Source organism: Lepisosteus platostomus, chromosome 9 (genome assembly GCF_059453375.1).
Source record: "Lepisosteus platostomus isolate fLepPlt1 chromosome 9, fLepPlt1.hap1, whole genome shotgun sequence".
Taxonomy (NCBI): domain Eukaryota; kingdom Metazoa; phylum Chordata; class Actinopteri; order Semionotiformes; family Lepisosteidae; genus Lepisosteus; species Lepisosteus platostomus.
Window position 1 is genome coordinate 42,359,825 of NC_142619.1, and position 16,572 is coordinate 42,376,396.

The 16,572-nt window shown below is 32.9% G+C and overlaps 2 protein-coding genes across 6 annotated transcripts in view; one reads left to right on the top strand and one right to left on the bottom strand.

Moving 5' to 3' along the window:
- Positions 1-851: 851 nt before the first annotated feature.
- Positions 852-13,999, top strand: redic1 (regulator of DNA class I crossover intermediates 1). Its single transcript, XM_088645083.1, has 14 exons — positions 852-1,239; positions 3,277-3,316; positions 4,877-5,018; positions 5,211-5,346; positions 6,160-6,220; positions 6,689-6,859; positions 7,063-7,190; positions 8,242-8,531; positions 8,958-9,018; positions 9,180-9,231; positions 9,986-10,013; positions 10,939-11,018; positions 11,691-12,375; positions 13,108-13,999. The coding sequence occupies exons 1-14, from the start codon at positions 1,217-1,219 to the stop codon at positions 13,332-13,334; spliced, it is 2,124 nt and encodes a 707-aa protein (XP_088501209.1). The 5' UTR covers positions 852-1,216; the 3' UTR covers positions 13,335-13,999.
- Positions 13,508-16,572, bottom strand: part of slc2a13a (solute carrier family 2 member 13a) — a 132,964-nt gene continuing 129,899 nt past the window's right edge. For 2 of the 5 annotated variants that reach the window (XM_088645088.1, XM_088645085.1), the window contains 2 exons: positions 15,400-15,473; positions 13,508-14,937 (listed from right to left, as the gene is read on the bottom strand). In XM_088645088.1, coding sequence (XP_088501214.1) covers positions 14,932-14,937; positions 15,400-15,473 — 80 coding nt within the window. In that variant the 3' untranslated portion in view covers positions 13,508-14,931. Of the gene's footprint in view, positions 15,474-16,572 lie in introns of all 5 variants that reach the window. The other 3 variants (XM_088645087.1, XM_088645084.1, XM_088645086.1) reach the window with 2 other exon arrangements.

Below are 16,572 nucleotides of genomic sequence, written 5' to 3' on the forward strand. Positions count from 1 at the left end.
ACACCTCCTTCATCTTCACCACCATCATCATCACAATATATGCTATCGCAATACTAAAATCCCAGAAATAAAAATAATTTTTAACAACCATAATTTTTAAATCGCCTAAGAAACAGCAAATAGTAATTTAACATTAAGCAGGATTGAATTCCTATGCATTGTAACACTACGCAACTTATGTTAAAGAGATTCAGTTTGATTTAACCTAGTTAATATCAGTACAAGGAAGGAAAACTGAAGACAATCAAGGCTGTCTGGACAAACATCAGTTTATAACTTCTATGTATGTAGCCAAATGTATATTTTAAACTTTATTATTAAATGCTCAGACTGAATGTGTATAGAATTCCCGGCTAGAAACAGTTTACCAAGTGAAAATAGTTAACACTGTTTTTGCTGAGACCACTTTTAAACGGTATGACGTGCAATTAAGAGCACGCAATTCCAATATCCTGTATTGCCTATACAGTGCGTCTGAAATCCACTGATGCTTTGAAATGACCAGAAATTCAATTACTGCCAGTTGAAACGAATGGGGTCCTGCAAGTCCGACGAAGGGCACACACACACAATAATTTACAGACACCAAGTAATGTAGGGGAAACCAGAGAAATTAAAAAACACATGCGAGTACAGGGAGATGATCAACCTACAGTACAGTAACTTCGCAAGAAACCCCCTCTCCCCCCAGTCTCCAGTCCAGATTAGAAGGAAGGCTACTCTAACTGGGAGGATCCATGCTGAAATTGAGTTGGTCAAAATACACCATGTTGATTTGAATAATTACCCTAAATTCTCAAAAACAAATATGCAGGATCCTGCAAATAGTGCATCTGTTATCTGCGCCCCCAGCCTCTCCAGGCCTCGAGGCTCCAGAATTTGTCAGTCAGATCAGTTTGACTCTTAGCGCGCGGTATAAAGTCTCGAGCGGGAACGAATGGCTGCGAGGAGCGATTTATCTTTCGAGAGAATTTTTTTTGTTATCAAGGGTAAAATCAAGGGTATCCTTTGCTGAAGGATATCTATATTTTAAAAAGTACTTACACAATCGCCGGTTACATTTATTTCTCCTCAGCCTTATTGTTAGGTTACTGATTATTATATTAGGTTTCGGAGGTGGTGAATGAGCTCACAGTTGCTTGTCTAGTTAAGCACGATAATATATAGAAGCAAAAAGCAAGAGACACTCGACTGCTATTTTTCTTCGAAAACTGAGATGAATTGGGTCGGAGGTACAAGGTAAGTAAAAATCAAATTCATCTTAGCCTATCTGATTAGATGGCGTTCAGCAGCATAGATGTTATTATCGATTAAGTTATCTGCTGCGTCACAGAAAATAAATTGACAATTTGTCTGCTTCTTTCCATCTACATGTAAAACTACATTATAGACAACGTATTTTCGGTACAGTTTAGGAAAACATTTTAATATGCTGTTAAATAGTATAAATATTTTAATGTTATGTTCGAAAGTAGTCCGTATTGCACAGTTATTGGGACAATCAACGATAGTATGACTCACTCCAACTATAAAGTTTGATCTAAACTACCTCACAGAGTATGACACTCCATCAAAGGCTGTTCCTAATCTCTAACCAAGTTGTGTATCTAATTTTATGTCATGTATCTAATTTACGCCAATCTTCCTTCCTGGGGACCCTCAACAGCTGCTGGTTTTCATTGCTGCCGAGCTCTCTTCACCATGAATTCTTAACTGAACCAGAAGGCTGCTTGATTAGCACTCTTACCAGTTTTGTTTCTCCTTAAACGTTAGGGGCAGCATGTGGCACAGAGGTTAGCATGCCTGCTTTGCAGTGTTGTGGGCTCCAGTTTTTTCCCCTCAGTCCCCTGACATACTGGTAGATTCATTGGATTCTGGGAAGACTTGCTATGGTGTGAGGGTGTGGGTGGGTGTCTGTATCTGTGTGCACCCTCTGATGGACTGGCATCGTGTCCAGGGAGTACCCCGCCTTGCACCCTTTGTTTGCCCAGAAATGTAGTAATGAATGTTAAGTTGAAGATGGTAAAGACAAGTTCCCACGTGTCTAGGAAATTGAAAAAAAAAGTGTTCAAATTAAATGTATTATTAGGTTTAATTGAGGGATCAATTATTTAATTGACTGTGCGGGGGGGACTAGTATTTGTGTGGGTCCCCTTGGTCGAGGACCAGGAATGGGAACTCGTGATCTGTGTGTGATGTGTATGAGGAATGGACAGAATTTGTACTATATACAAATTATATAGTATCTATATAATACTATATAATAATTATATAGTATTATATAGTATAGTATTATATAGTACTATATACAATTATATAGGATATATATATCCAGGTGGATGCTGCACATTGGTGGTGGTGGAGGGGAGTCCCCATTACCTGTAAAGCGCTTTGAGTGGAGTGTCCAGAAAAGCGCTATATAAGTGTAAGCAATTAATTAATTAATAATATACAGTAGCTGGGCAAATAGCATAAAAGATGAAAGTGTTCCACCACAAAGCGCATCAAGGTGCCAGAGTGGTTAGCATCACTGCCTCCCGGAGCTGGAGTCTGGGTTCAGTTCTGGCCTGGGTGCTGTCTATATGGAGTTTGTATGTCTGGTAAGTGGTTTGTGTGGGTTTCCTACAGATCCTCTGGTTTTCTCCCACGGTCCAAAGACAGGTAGGTTCATTGACTTTTGTGAAAATTGGTCCTGATGTGAGTGTATCTATGTTTGCCTTGTAATGCACTGGCATCCTGTCCAGTGTGCATCCATCCTTGTGCCCATTGCTTGCTGAGTTAGGCTCCAGCTCCCCTGTGACCCTTTATTGGATAAAATGGTTAGAAAATGGATGGATGTACCACCATAACTAAGCTGGAAAATGAAGAGGAAGAATAAAATAAAATGCAAATGTGAAAGACTCACCAGTTTTATCAGACTGAATACTTTACTGCAGTGCATACAGTAGAATCCCCCCCACACTGAATCAGGAAGTAGACCATATAATGGAAATACGTTAAATATATGTTTAAAGTTGTGTTTACTTGCTCCTTAAGCAGCCTCATACTGTACGTGGAAATGAATGTTTTTTTCTTCATAGCTGCACAATGGCTTATGGTTTCTTTTTTCTTTTTTGTACTATTTTTAGACTGTTTCTGTTCAGTAAAATAAAACATTAGATATTGGGTGTTACAGTTTTCCTTTCACATCAAATCTTACATTTGGGGAATACAAAACTTTAATTTGGAATCTGTGAATTACACATTGATTTATTGTATGTTTTATTTCATCCCCAGGAACAGATTCATGTTCAAAAATGGCATAAAAAAGCAAAAGGTAAGGCTAATATGAATGCAATATCAATAACAGTTTATATACTGTAGTATTGTACCATTCAATTCTTCAGTTCTAAACTAAATTTGGAAATATAAATTTGTATAGCGTACTATAGTGAAAAAAAATATATTGAAGAATAAACATCATTAAGAAAACAATTAGGATTCTCTATAAATAAAATGTAAGGATAGTAATTTTATGCCCACTGCTCTGCTTTTGACAACTGACTAATCCCTATAATACAGTACATATAGTATCTGCTAAACAGAGACTCAGACATCATGAAGGCTGCAGCATTAATATTAAATGTTTATTTGTTACTTAAATAATTCTTTTGTTATACTGTACTCTTTGGATCACCATCAAGGTGAAACATGTAGTCTCACTCTTGATCACTGGCCAGTACTCAAGTTGTTAATAACTAGTGGTCTGGTGCCAAGTGGATGTTTTTGATTGTTGGGGAGGTTGACTTTGTAAATTCCTTTGACAATATTGAGCACTTGAATCGGGATCTGTCGTAGTCATCTTTGTTCAAGATTTCTTCAGCCTGTCAGCATCGCTCAGGACATTCCCCTAAGCACTGGAATGTATCTGGTAGCTCTTCTCAAGAATGCTTCCAGTGCAGCTGTATTGTTTTTATGGTGACCAGAACTGGACACAATACTTGAAATGAGGTCTAAATAGTACATTGTACAGTTTTAACAATTTTAATGTAAAATCTATGCATTTAAGGGTTATAACTTGTTTGCCTTTTTTGCTCTCCCACATCATCTAATTTGAATGGTTTGTCAACCTAAACACCTATTTTAAGCCTCTCAGTGTTTTCCATTTTGTGTTGATATTTCATGTTTTTGCTATCTGCATACATATAATTCTTAATATTTGTCTGCAAATTTTGTAGTTTGTATTTGTGTTGTATTTTTTTGGTTAATAAGAAAATCTTTTCTTTTAATTAACAATGGTGGTTCTGTTCATATTTATATTTAGATTTGTTAACGCATTTCTTATATATGTCGCTTTAGAGCCATGATTATCAGAAATGTTGGTAACGTAATTTTTAATTGCAGTTTCTAATGTGTACTATGTATCAGTTTGATAATTACTGTTAATTTAAACTGAAATGTTATAAGTTTCATTCTGCTCCATTAGGGCAGCATGGTGGCACAGTGGTTAGTATTGGTACCTTGTAGTGCTGGGGCTCTTGGTTCAACTCTGGACCTGGATTGCTTGCTATCTGTGTGAAGTTTGTTTGTTCTCCCTTTTTTGCATGGGTTTGTTCTGGGTGCTCTATTTTCCTCCCACAGTCTAAAGACATGCTGCTGGGTTAACTGACTTCTGTGAAAATTGGTTCTGGTGTGTGTGTGTTAATGTCTGTGTGTGCCCTGTGATGGACTGGAGTCTTGTCCAGGGTGTATCCTGTCTTGCGCCCTGTTGGATGAAATTAATTCTAAAACATGTTTTAATTGTTGGTACTATGATAATTGAATTTTGATACCTAACATTCAGAAAAAATTTTTTTTTAGTTATTCCCAAATTGAAATATACCTTTTCTTTTCTGAGGAATTTTTTGGGAAGAAAAAGCTGCAAAATAAAAAGAAGCTTTTAGGAATTTCTACAAATACTGATAAAAATAATGGTGGAAGCATGGATCTGGTCACATTATATGTTGTTAATCAGATTTCAGCACAGAAAGAAACTATTGGTAAGCAATTCATTTTTGATACAGATACCAGTTATGCACATTTATTTCAGTTACCAGTTATTAGGATATATTTGGTATAATTATTATTTATGCATTTTGTATTTGGATCTAAATTGGTTTAAAATGGTCTCTTTTACAAAATGATGGTAAGATGAGATACACATTTTGTGCGCTCAATATTATTTATTGCAGACGCACCAAAAAAAGTGAAGCATTTGCATATAATTAAGGAAGACAAAGGATCTATAAGGCAGAAAATTTTAGACCTGCCAATGTCACCATGTCCACCTTCAAGACTGTGTCTTGAAGAAAGTCAGCCTCAATACAGGTAAATTAAAAGTGAATTTGAATTACAGTACCTCGGTTTAATGAACTTTGTTTTAACAGACTTCAGATTTAAAGGACAAAATCTGCTTAGGGGGAATTTTGTTTGTAAAATCAGAAATACAGGACTTTCCCCACAATAACAGGGGCATGTACAAATAATGAAAAACGATAAAACGTTTAAAATTCAGGAAAATCAAGGGTGCCCTGAAGGAGTTTGTCAGATGTGTATGATGTATTTCGTATGTGTTAATGAATTTTATACAATATATTCATGACCCATGAAATAAAGAGTTTGTGAAGGAACAATTTTCATTGACTGTGTTGATTGCAGTTGCTAAAAATAATTACAGTGATCCAGAAGACATATATATTGTATAAATATTTTTTTTCCGAAGCAATAGTGTGTTTTGGGTCCTGAAAAAACATCATTTGTGCTTTCATGGACGTTTGGCAGTATCTGACACTCCTTTTCTCCTATTAGTCTGTTAAACGGAGGGTTTCCTGTTCTAAAATTTTATAAAGTACAGGAGTGGTAAAGCAGAAACTGAGTAATCACCTTTAAAAACTCATGAGAAACATATACTATTGAACCTGAATGTGATTTTTAGTTATGTTATAGTTCAGATTGGTTAGATCTTTAAATTGATCATTTTAATATCTGTCAATACTGCTATTACTAGCAGCTCTCACAAGGACAAGCAGTGGATGGATGGAATAATTCAGAAGATTTGCACAAAACCATACAACTCCTTAATTTATAAAAAAAATCCCATCATACAAAATGTGAAATACTAATTGCTTTTAATTTTTGTAGTGTCCATGATTTGGGCTTAAGAAACAAGAGTTATCTTAAACAGACTCTGAAATACAAACAGGTAAGAGTTATACAGTAGTTGTACCAGATTTACCCTGATTAGCAAAGGAAAATATAAAGAGTTGGTCACTAGAGGTATTATCAAGCACATGAAAACTCATCTGGACACGATTAACAGATGAAATACTCACAGTTTAAAAGTGATAAGCTATACATGTTTATAAGACGTCAGACTTTCAGACTTGAAATGCTAAAGACGCTAAAGAGAAATAAGGACTAAATAAAGAGAATATATAAAAATCTAAAGAATAATAAAGACTAAAATAGTAATTATTTAATTCTAGAAATATATTAATATGATATTACAAATATTACAATTATTGATATATATATTATAAAAAATGCTATAAATATTTACATATATTTACAGCAATTAGTACATATATGGTTAGTGTACCAAAACACATTTCTAAAAGTATACATACCTGTATCTGCTTACACCATTTATTCTAATGATCCTTTTTTCTAGCTTTCTCCAGTTATGGAATCCAGTTTTTCAGACTGTAGCAATATAGAAAAACAGGAATCAGTACCTGATAGCTCAAGAGCAGTGTCTTGCTTTTCATCCAAAAACCCTGTTGAACAGAAGACACAATATCATTCCTCAGATCTGTGGGAGTCATCTTGTGCTGAGACTGAGGTATTAAGTCTATTTAAAAATCTACAGACTGGAGAAGGTGTAGTGTTAAAATAGCTAACTCAGAAACATATGAAAGTTTTATAGTAATAAAAGGAGCACAAAGTTTCATAAACAAGATTAGCACAAAACTTTCCTAAAATTGTAATCAAATTCTTCCATAGAGTATATGAAAATACTAACAAGATTTTTGTTTGTATTGGTAGTTTCAGCCTTTTTGTCATTCAGGAGTGGACAGAAATGATGATTATTGGATACCATTGTCGAAAGAAACACAACAGCAGGACCAAGAGACATCACAGTTTGGATACACACACGAGAAATCGCAAAACATGTAAGTTGTTAAGAAAATAAAGTTTTATATAATTATCATCAATTTAATTATTTTGAATTTGGTTTTGTTTTACTTATCAGATCCGAATTAGACTTTACATATACAGTAACAAGAGCATTTGGGTGATAAAAAAGGTAATATCTCTATTTTCTGTTAGAAGGTCTGTATTACAGATTTAATAAAACAAATACTGCATCACATAACAAATAAGTTCAATTCATATTGTGACAAAATTACTGTCAACACTGTCAGAATTATACATATATATCATGCACTATCCAGCGTTAAACTACTAGCAAGATAATAACCAAAAGCATTCTACAAAGGATTTTCATCCATAAATGAATGATTATACTGTTGTTACAGCCATTTCAGTGCCCTGAATTCCATCTAGATATTGTGGATTGACTTTAAAACTGAGGTTTCAAGTAAGAAACCTAAGAACTGTAGACTAATGGACCAAAATTATATTTGTTGAAGAATGGTGAAAAATCTCTGATACTATACCATTAAATGGAAATTAAAAGCTGACGTTTGGAAGGAATAACTGTGAGAAGTCACACAGAGCAGTACCTAAATTCCAGATATATGAAATTGGCTATACTGTATACTTAATGTATCTCAAACACAAGCAGCTCCCTTCGCAACATCTCTTTGGTTTATTCTGTCTTTCTCCCGTTGCTTGCTGGGTTAGGCTCCTATAGTTTCAGTGATGAGCAAAAAAACTAATTTATACAGGGAGTCGACATTTCCTATGTGGTGTTACTGTCATTTACAAGATTTACAAATCTACATTCTTACTTTTACTACAGTGTACATAACACACACATCAGGTATACTGTACCTACACACATGAGGTATTTTATAGTTAGCTCTATTGCAAGTGGAAGCCCTACGTTTTGGAGTCACTGCAGGGAAGACGTGATTGCTCATAAAATGCAAGATAAATATGTTTCATATATAGATGTGATAACCAAAAGTCCATGTCTTGCAACACCTTTTTTTCTGATATGGAACCATAGTTCAACAGTCTTCAATCTGAAATTCGCAGTGCACTCGTCGGTGACAAGAGAACTACATTTACTCATAATCAAGGAGATTCAGGTTACTTTGATACAGATGCTTTCATTGAAGCCCATCTGCTGCAACAAGGCCGGCAACTGGAAAGTGTCTTCACTGGACCTGAGGAAATGTTTAGTACAAATCTAAGAAAACCAGAGAAAACAACAGGTCACATTTTGCCAACAGCAGATTACTCTCATATCTTTATTGAAGAAAAAGAAGAGGACGAAAACCACAGTTTTGTAGTTTTTGAAAATGGAAAGAGATCCAGTGGTCAAGGTCAGCAATGTACATTCATTTTAAAATTTATTTTTACTTCATTACTTTTTATCGTAATTAAATACAAAACAATAAAGCTGTTATGTAACAATGAGAGTTCAAGAAGATAGTTTGAGTATTTTTTTCTATTCTGCCAAAGGTTTTAATTTATTAGATTTTTTTTAATTTAAATTTAAAAATGTGATATTCTATTTTTAAAAGTTGTTCAAGTTGTGAAAATAATGTTTTGAATTTGTATAGTGTTTATAAAAACTGCACATTTTTCGTCTTCCTGTAATTTGTGTTTACAGAGAATATAAAAATTAAATAACTTGTAAATGAACTAATTGTAAATTAACTCCTTCATTGCTGCTCAAGTGCTGTAGTTTATGAAAAGAAAACGTATTTTGATATTTTGAACACATTAAAAAGTATTTGTCATATTAGGATATTCACAGAATTGTAAGGAAAAGATTCATCTTGAAGGAAATCCACCTCTGTACAGCAAGTAAGTATGAACTTTGGTGCATTGTAAATTAATATGAATTTGCTAAAGCTATAAACAGAAATTGCTAGTAAATATTTAGTTGTGTGCCTAAATATACAAAAAAAAAACAGATTCAAATATATGTTTGCTGTTTTTTCATGTGAGTATACCTTTTTATTAAGGAATCTTCAAGAAAGCAGATCCAGTCAACAAGAAGATGTCTTTCTGTTTCAGGTAAGAATATTACTTATATGGCATAGTGCTGACAGATGTTTCTCATTCTCTGGGGACTGAGTATTTCTATGATATATTACTAACCTAGAGCCAGGAATTGCATGGTGGTACGTTGGTTGGTACAGTACTACTACAGTATCTCTGAGCACTTGAGACAAGGAATTGATAACTAAAAGAGGAACTTCCTGTGTGATGTTTCATTGTTCTCCTTATATTCTCATTAGGTATTTTTTCCAGATCCTTTTGAATTTCCAAAGACATGCTGGATGAGTGATGAGAAAAAAAAACTGAATTTATAGAGGGAGTCGCCTTATCACAGACACATAAAATGTCCTATGTGGTGTTACTGGAGTCTGATTTACACAAATCTACATTCTTACTTTTACTACATCATACACAATAAACACTTTTTTCTTAGATCTTTAAATTTACTTGCACATAATAATGTAAAAAGATTATAGGTGCTTTGTCTTGTAGTGATGTCACGTGTTGCACTGGCTTCAACTTATTGCCATCTTTTTAATATTACATTAGTTATGTAGGTTTTCAACACTAAAACAGCTTTAAAATAGATCCAGTTTCAAGCATAATCAAACCACAGAAAAAGTGAGAACAGGATGCAAAACCATCAAATCAATGGATGTAGTTAAAAGGTACTGGAGAATGGGGAAAAGGCCATTTTACCTTTCCAACACAAAATATGCTGGAATCACTTACTAAAATTAATTACTGTTTGTATCTATATTTTAAACAGGTGTCTAAACAAATGGAGTCTGGACATTGTAAGTTTTACCTTTCATATTGTTTTTTTTGTCTACATGTCTCGCGTGGCATTAAAGAGTTTTGTTTCAAACTTTAATACAGTTTGATAAGTAGAGTAAGAACTTGTGTTAAATTAAATGATTGCCTAGAAAAATATATCATTACAAAATTGTAAGATACAAAATACAATCTTGTAAGGAAACAACCAATGTAATTGAAAATGATGTAATTTTCAACTTCATTCTGTTGACTGCTAACACTAAAACATTGAAAGAGAAATTGTTTATGCAATATCGTGACACACACCTCTTTTTACATTTTATGCAAAAATTGTACTAAATAATGTAAAAATGTAAAAAGTTTGTTATACTTGAGAAAATTATTAGATGTCGCCATAGAATGTCATAACTCTGCATGGACTTCTGAGCCAAAACCATTATATTTTTTAAATGTTTCTTGCTTCTTAGGTAAGATCAGAATAGTTTACAATGTATAGAGAAAGGATGACTTCGGGATCGGACTCCATTGTACAAACATGTTTGACTTATTTTAAAAACAAGAATCTGAATTTTAAAGTTTAAAAGTTATTTACTCCATTAACAGAGTTAATATAAGATATAACTGTTTAAAACTGTGTCTCTTGTCATGCTGCTGCTGAAATACAATTTAAATAAGGGTCTTCTCAAAAGATAATGTCATAAATTAAGATGGCCAAACTGATAATCGAACTGGAAATTGGGAGTGGATGTTTCTTTCTAAACAAATAATATACTTTAGTTATAAGTTCTGATTAAAATGCGTGAAAATGTTGTGGTAAAGTTACATATACGTGTCCTGAGTTTCCTTGGAATGACTTGTATGGAGGAGTAAGAGTAAGTAAAAAAATAATGTACTAAATTACAATATCTGAAAGTGTATTTATAATTAAAATTGTTCATTTTACAGCACCCAGTGATTCTATCTCGAGCTATGAATCTCAAAGCTATTCTCCTCGGGAAAGTACTTTAAGTACAATTTCTGATTTTGTAAGTTTGCAATGTTACCTTTTAACTTTGTATAGAAAAGTCTGTCAACACTGTGAATAAAAATTTCCTTAATTTATAGTTTACTGGATAACTTTTAGACAATCTCAAATTTGACTCTTCTCACTCCCATATTTCAATCTGAGAACATAACAGATATTCTTCTTTTGGGGTTTCTGCTTGGAATATGTCCTCATCCATTCTGTCCAGCAAATTTGAGCGAGTAGTAGCGCTCGGTCTACTTCCAGGTCACTACCAGGTGGTGTGGTGGGCTTCTTCCACTGCCCACCACACCACCACAGAGTTCCAGTCTCAGGCTAGTCCCACTTACTGCCAGTGGTGCCACCTGTTCACTGACCTGTGTCTATCACCCACATTATATGTGCTTCTCATCCACTAATGTTCTTATAAAACATTGCATGTCTGAATCTACTCAATCACACAAGCTTAATTATTTAAAAATTGGGAGTACATAAAGACTTGTGGAATGGAATCCTTATTTAACCCAGGGAATGGGTGTATTTGACTAATGCATACTTATGGGGTATTTTAGGACCAAATATATAGGTTCACAAAATAGAAATCTAAGAATGGTTGTCTGTTATAAAATGATTATGAAACATGAACTGGCCATGTTTTAACTAATTTAATAATTACTTTTTTAAATCTTTTCAGTCAGAAGAAGACTGTAATAACTTACAAGTAAATGGACCTGTGCCTGAAGCACTCTTTACACAAAAACACAATGGAATACTTTTGTGTTCAAAGGCTAATGAAACAGGTGACCACAACAGAAATGAAGAAAATCCAGACAGGAAGAATGTGGAATGTCAAAATGTACAATTGCCACTGAAATCCAGGTTTAAGTCACCAGATGGCTTTAGATTGACTGAGAAAAAACATGTTTCCTACATTAGGGAAGTTGGAACTCAGACTGACAGTATTTTTAATGTTGAAAAATCGGACTCTGCAACACAGTGCAATCTTGGAAAATTGTGTGAAGCCTGTGGATTTGCTTTGGAATCAAATTCAATTACTGAAAAACTAAAAATAACCAACAGAGGGCAGACTAGTTCAGAGAATGAGATCATGGACTCCATGTCAGATTCATCTAACTTAAATGTCCATACTGAAATGGAATATATCACCTTAAAAAAACTGACAGTGAAAGAACAGCAAAATGACACGACTGCTTCAGGAGAGATTTCAGCCAATTTAAAGGAAACCAAGAGTTTAACTGATTTAAATGAAACCAACTGCAAATCAAAACATGATATTTTTGAAAGTCTGAAATGCAGTGTATCTACAGATCCCAAGAGCATCCAGCTGCATGTCTCCACCAACATGAGACTTTTTAATGGTAATGACAGAAGAAAAATACATCTAACCAGAATGATCTATTGAAAGCTAAATTAGTAAATAAAATATATTTTAAAGTATACATACAGTAAAATACATACATAATATCGCTACTGAAGCAGTGTGTAGTAAATCTTGAGTTGAGGGTTGTGGGTTCATATCCTGAGTCCCTTGAGCAAGGTAATTTACTCAGATTGTTCCATAAATGTCCTGCTGTGTATGCCATCATGATGAAAATGTGTTCTCAATTGACTTGCTACTTAGTTAAAAATGTCCATGAGACAGCTAAGATTTTCAAATTACATTAATACTGTACCCTTCCATTTGAATCTAGCTGTGATGGACTAACCTATTCAATACAATAATTCATTTTGTATATTTTTATGCACATTCGAATTCAAGGTTGATTTACAATTGCCAAAAGAGCAACGATCCCACCCAAAATCATACCATTGTACAATACTGTATGCATGAAATAATTATAGATTAAATTAGGATTTTTCAATGAACTGCTTTAACTCTCACACACATCTGATCTATTATGACTTTCAACTAAATAGGATTCCTGGAATATATCTAAACATTTATTGTTTATCATATAGTTTCATGAGTTATTTTAACACTTACTGTATCCTTATGTGTCTACTGTATCACATAAACATTTGAAGACAAAATATAATTAAAAAATCACAAGTTGCATAGTAGTTTATAAAATGTTATGTTTTTTTAACAGGGTCAACAAGAGATGAGCTCAACTTGAAAACCTGTAGAATTGGAGCAATACCAATCTGCCAAACTTTGTACGATGAAAATCAAAGTGACAGTTTTGTGGATATGAATGGCAATTACAGTAAGGATAAAGAATATGAAAGCACAGTCAAAAGGAATTCAGAAGAGACGAAGACACTGCATGAAATTGCAGACATTTTGTTAATGTTAGGACATAAAAAGATTCAGTAAAATTTTATGTTTATATTTCATAATACCTGTAATAGTGTTTTTAGAGTAAACTATTTGCTTACTTTAAAATATAGATACATCAACACCAGAAAACTGAAATATGAATAATTTATTAATATACACCAATATATTTGTTAGAACTTCCACCTCTTACGAAAAAAACACACCAAACATTGCTATATAATTAACTTTATTTAGTCCATTTACAGTGATAAAAGTTCATGAATATATGTAGATTTTTATAAAGATAAACTCTAATAAAACATTTTACAGCAACAATAACCAATTAAACTATACAGCACGAAATTCATAAGTATTGTTCCACTCTTATATTTCATAAACTGTATAAACATTTTTTCTTTTATCAATTACGATTGTTTCACATAGGAAAATTGCACCTATCCACTATAAATAACTCAAGAGGCCCTGCCTGGTGGTTAAAGCAAAGACAAAGAATAAAACCTGGCTTGCCAAGAGCTGGAAGCGTTATCTTTAGCAACACTGCAGTCAAATACCAGATATAAATACTAATTTTATGTTGAATTTAAAGAAAATAAATTTGACATACGACATGTCATATCAGATAAACTCAACATTTTAATTTGTACAGGTATGTTGTCTTAATAGGTGATAATGTTTTGCACATTAAAAGACCTATTAATAAAGCTTTTCTGATTTGTGGAAAGAAAAACTGATGCAATACTACCTGGTTTGGTGTGATAACAAATATATATTTTTTTTTCATGAATCAAAACATTATTTTTCCTTAATAATTTCTTAATTTTCCTGAAACTAGACAACCCACAGCAGAATATTCTTTTGCAAATACAGTTAATGAACATGAAGTGAATCCCCCATAACCAAGCCTACATTAACTTTAAAAATGAAATATACACCATATTTCAAAATCATCATTAAACAGTTCTGCAATTTTACAGTTTCTAGACTGAATTATAATATTAAACAGAAATCTTGACAAAACATGTAATACATCAGGTCTTGGGTAAACATATAATTTGTCACAAAACAGTATTAACTTGTATTACTTTAAATAGCAGTGATGTTAAAGTAGAAACGTACACTACTGAAGAGACTCTTGATACTGTTAGAAGTCATTTGCTGTTGTCACAGATAACGCACAACTTGTTTTCAATCACCTCAAAAACTGACTACAGTCAGCTGGACTCTAAACTATGGATGACTGGCTATAGAGGTGTGTTTACATTATTATACCACCTAAAATAGACCATTTGTGTTTACTACCATGTATTAAAACATTTTCAAAGTACATTATTTTTTACATTTACAGTATAACACATTTATCCCACTCTGCCATTTAAGGTAAGATATGCAATTTATTTGTACACAAGGCTACAGAGGAAGACAAATAAAAGCTCCAAAAAATGTACAACTACCTTTTTATTAAAAGAAAATTGGTATGACATTTCATATGCAACAACTGTAAACATTTTACCTGAAATTAAAAGTAAGATAAAATAAAATATGTTGTGTACAAAAATACCCTCTGCTTCTGGTCTGGAGAATAATATTTCTGGTAATTCACTCATCTTCTTGGTTAGGTGCAATTATGCAAATATTAAAGCTGAAAAACATGAAAAAAATCTCAACTGAAATGGAAAAAAATGTAATATGTAAAATAAATGATGATGGTAAGACATAGTGTGTAGCATGAAAGCATATCCAATTATGATTTAAACAAGGCAACATAAAAAGGAATATTCACTCTGAATTAAGATTAATTCTTGTGATTTATAAAGGGAATCCTCATAAAGAATTGTAATCTTCCTAATTATAAAGCTACAGTATATGTGGTTGCATTTCATACTGGGTTTTAGACCAAATTTAATACTAAAATAGAGTTATAACAACTTTTGTAAGAAGCAAATGTAAATATTGTACTGACAAGGAAGAATCCCTATACTAATTGTTTTTTAAAAAAAGCTGTTTAATGAATTAAAGAATGTTTTCAATTACAATTTTTTTTTTTACCAGTCAATGTTATACAGGTACTGAAGAGTTTTTTAATACACACTTAAATACTTACACAAATATATGCAATTTCATTTTCAGGTCCCATGTTCTCCTCTCTGTGTATAACTGACCCGTAATCTTGTGAAACTACAAAATTCAATACTGTGGATTTTAGGAGTGTATTCATACATTCCATAATACTAGTAATAATAATTTACTGATTTTATATTCTTAAAGGCTGCATCTGAAACAAGGCACTTTACCCACAAAAACGTAGTAACATGCATTATGTTTAAATTAATGTATCAAGTATCATCTTTATAACACTGAACTATTTATACTAAATAGTATAAATGTTATACTTTATACTAAAAATGTATACAAAACATATGTTCTGCTTAAAAATATAAACAATAAGGATGCAGCAAAGTTACAGTGATTGGAACCAGTTCTAACACTTTACATGGCACAATTCTGATATTGTACAAATTGTTAGATAGTAAATTATACCAAGTATTATTTTGTTAGGAATAAGTACACCACCACCAATTAGAGAAAACCACGGAAATATAGAGAGTCATTTGACAAGTCAGAGATTGTAAAGACATGTTAAGTAAAGCACAGCATTATATGGCCTATTTCAGAACGTTCAGCTGTATTTCTCAAAATCAAAAGTGCTTTGTTCTCAATAACAGAAGTAAACTATACTTCAACATACAGTACAGGTGCGATAAGGCGTTGAGACACCTAACTTAAATTGCTTTGTGAAAAATATTTTCTTTTAAAGTCTAGGCTTGTTTTTTTTTAATTCTTAGGTTTAGTTGTTTTAATCCTACAGTATGTCACTCATAATATTGTGTGTCATTTATGAGGACGAGGAAATTATGGTCTAATCTTGTCATCTATTAATTAAAAGGATAAATCTGATAAAGCTAAATGATTATGTTGCATGGAATGGTTCATTACAGAGAAAGGAGAAAATTAAGATGTAAATAATGCCTTGGATTGTCTGGCGGAAGTAGAGCTCAATAGGTTTAATGAACATATTTTTTCATCAAATATGAGAGTACACTGGAATATTAATGAAGATAACACAATTCTGAAACAGACCAGAAGCAGGGTAGTGAGGTCACCAATAACTGCTCATCCCCAGAAGGCCTTTAAATTACTAAATGACTAGGCAGTAGCATAAATTATTATTCTACATCAGAGGCATCATTGTCAGAAAGATGGTAATTGCTTCCTT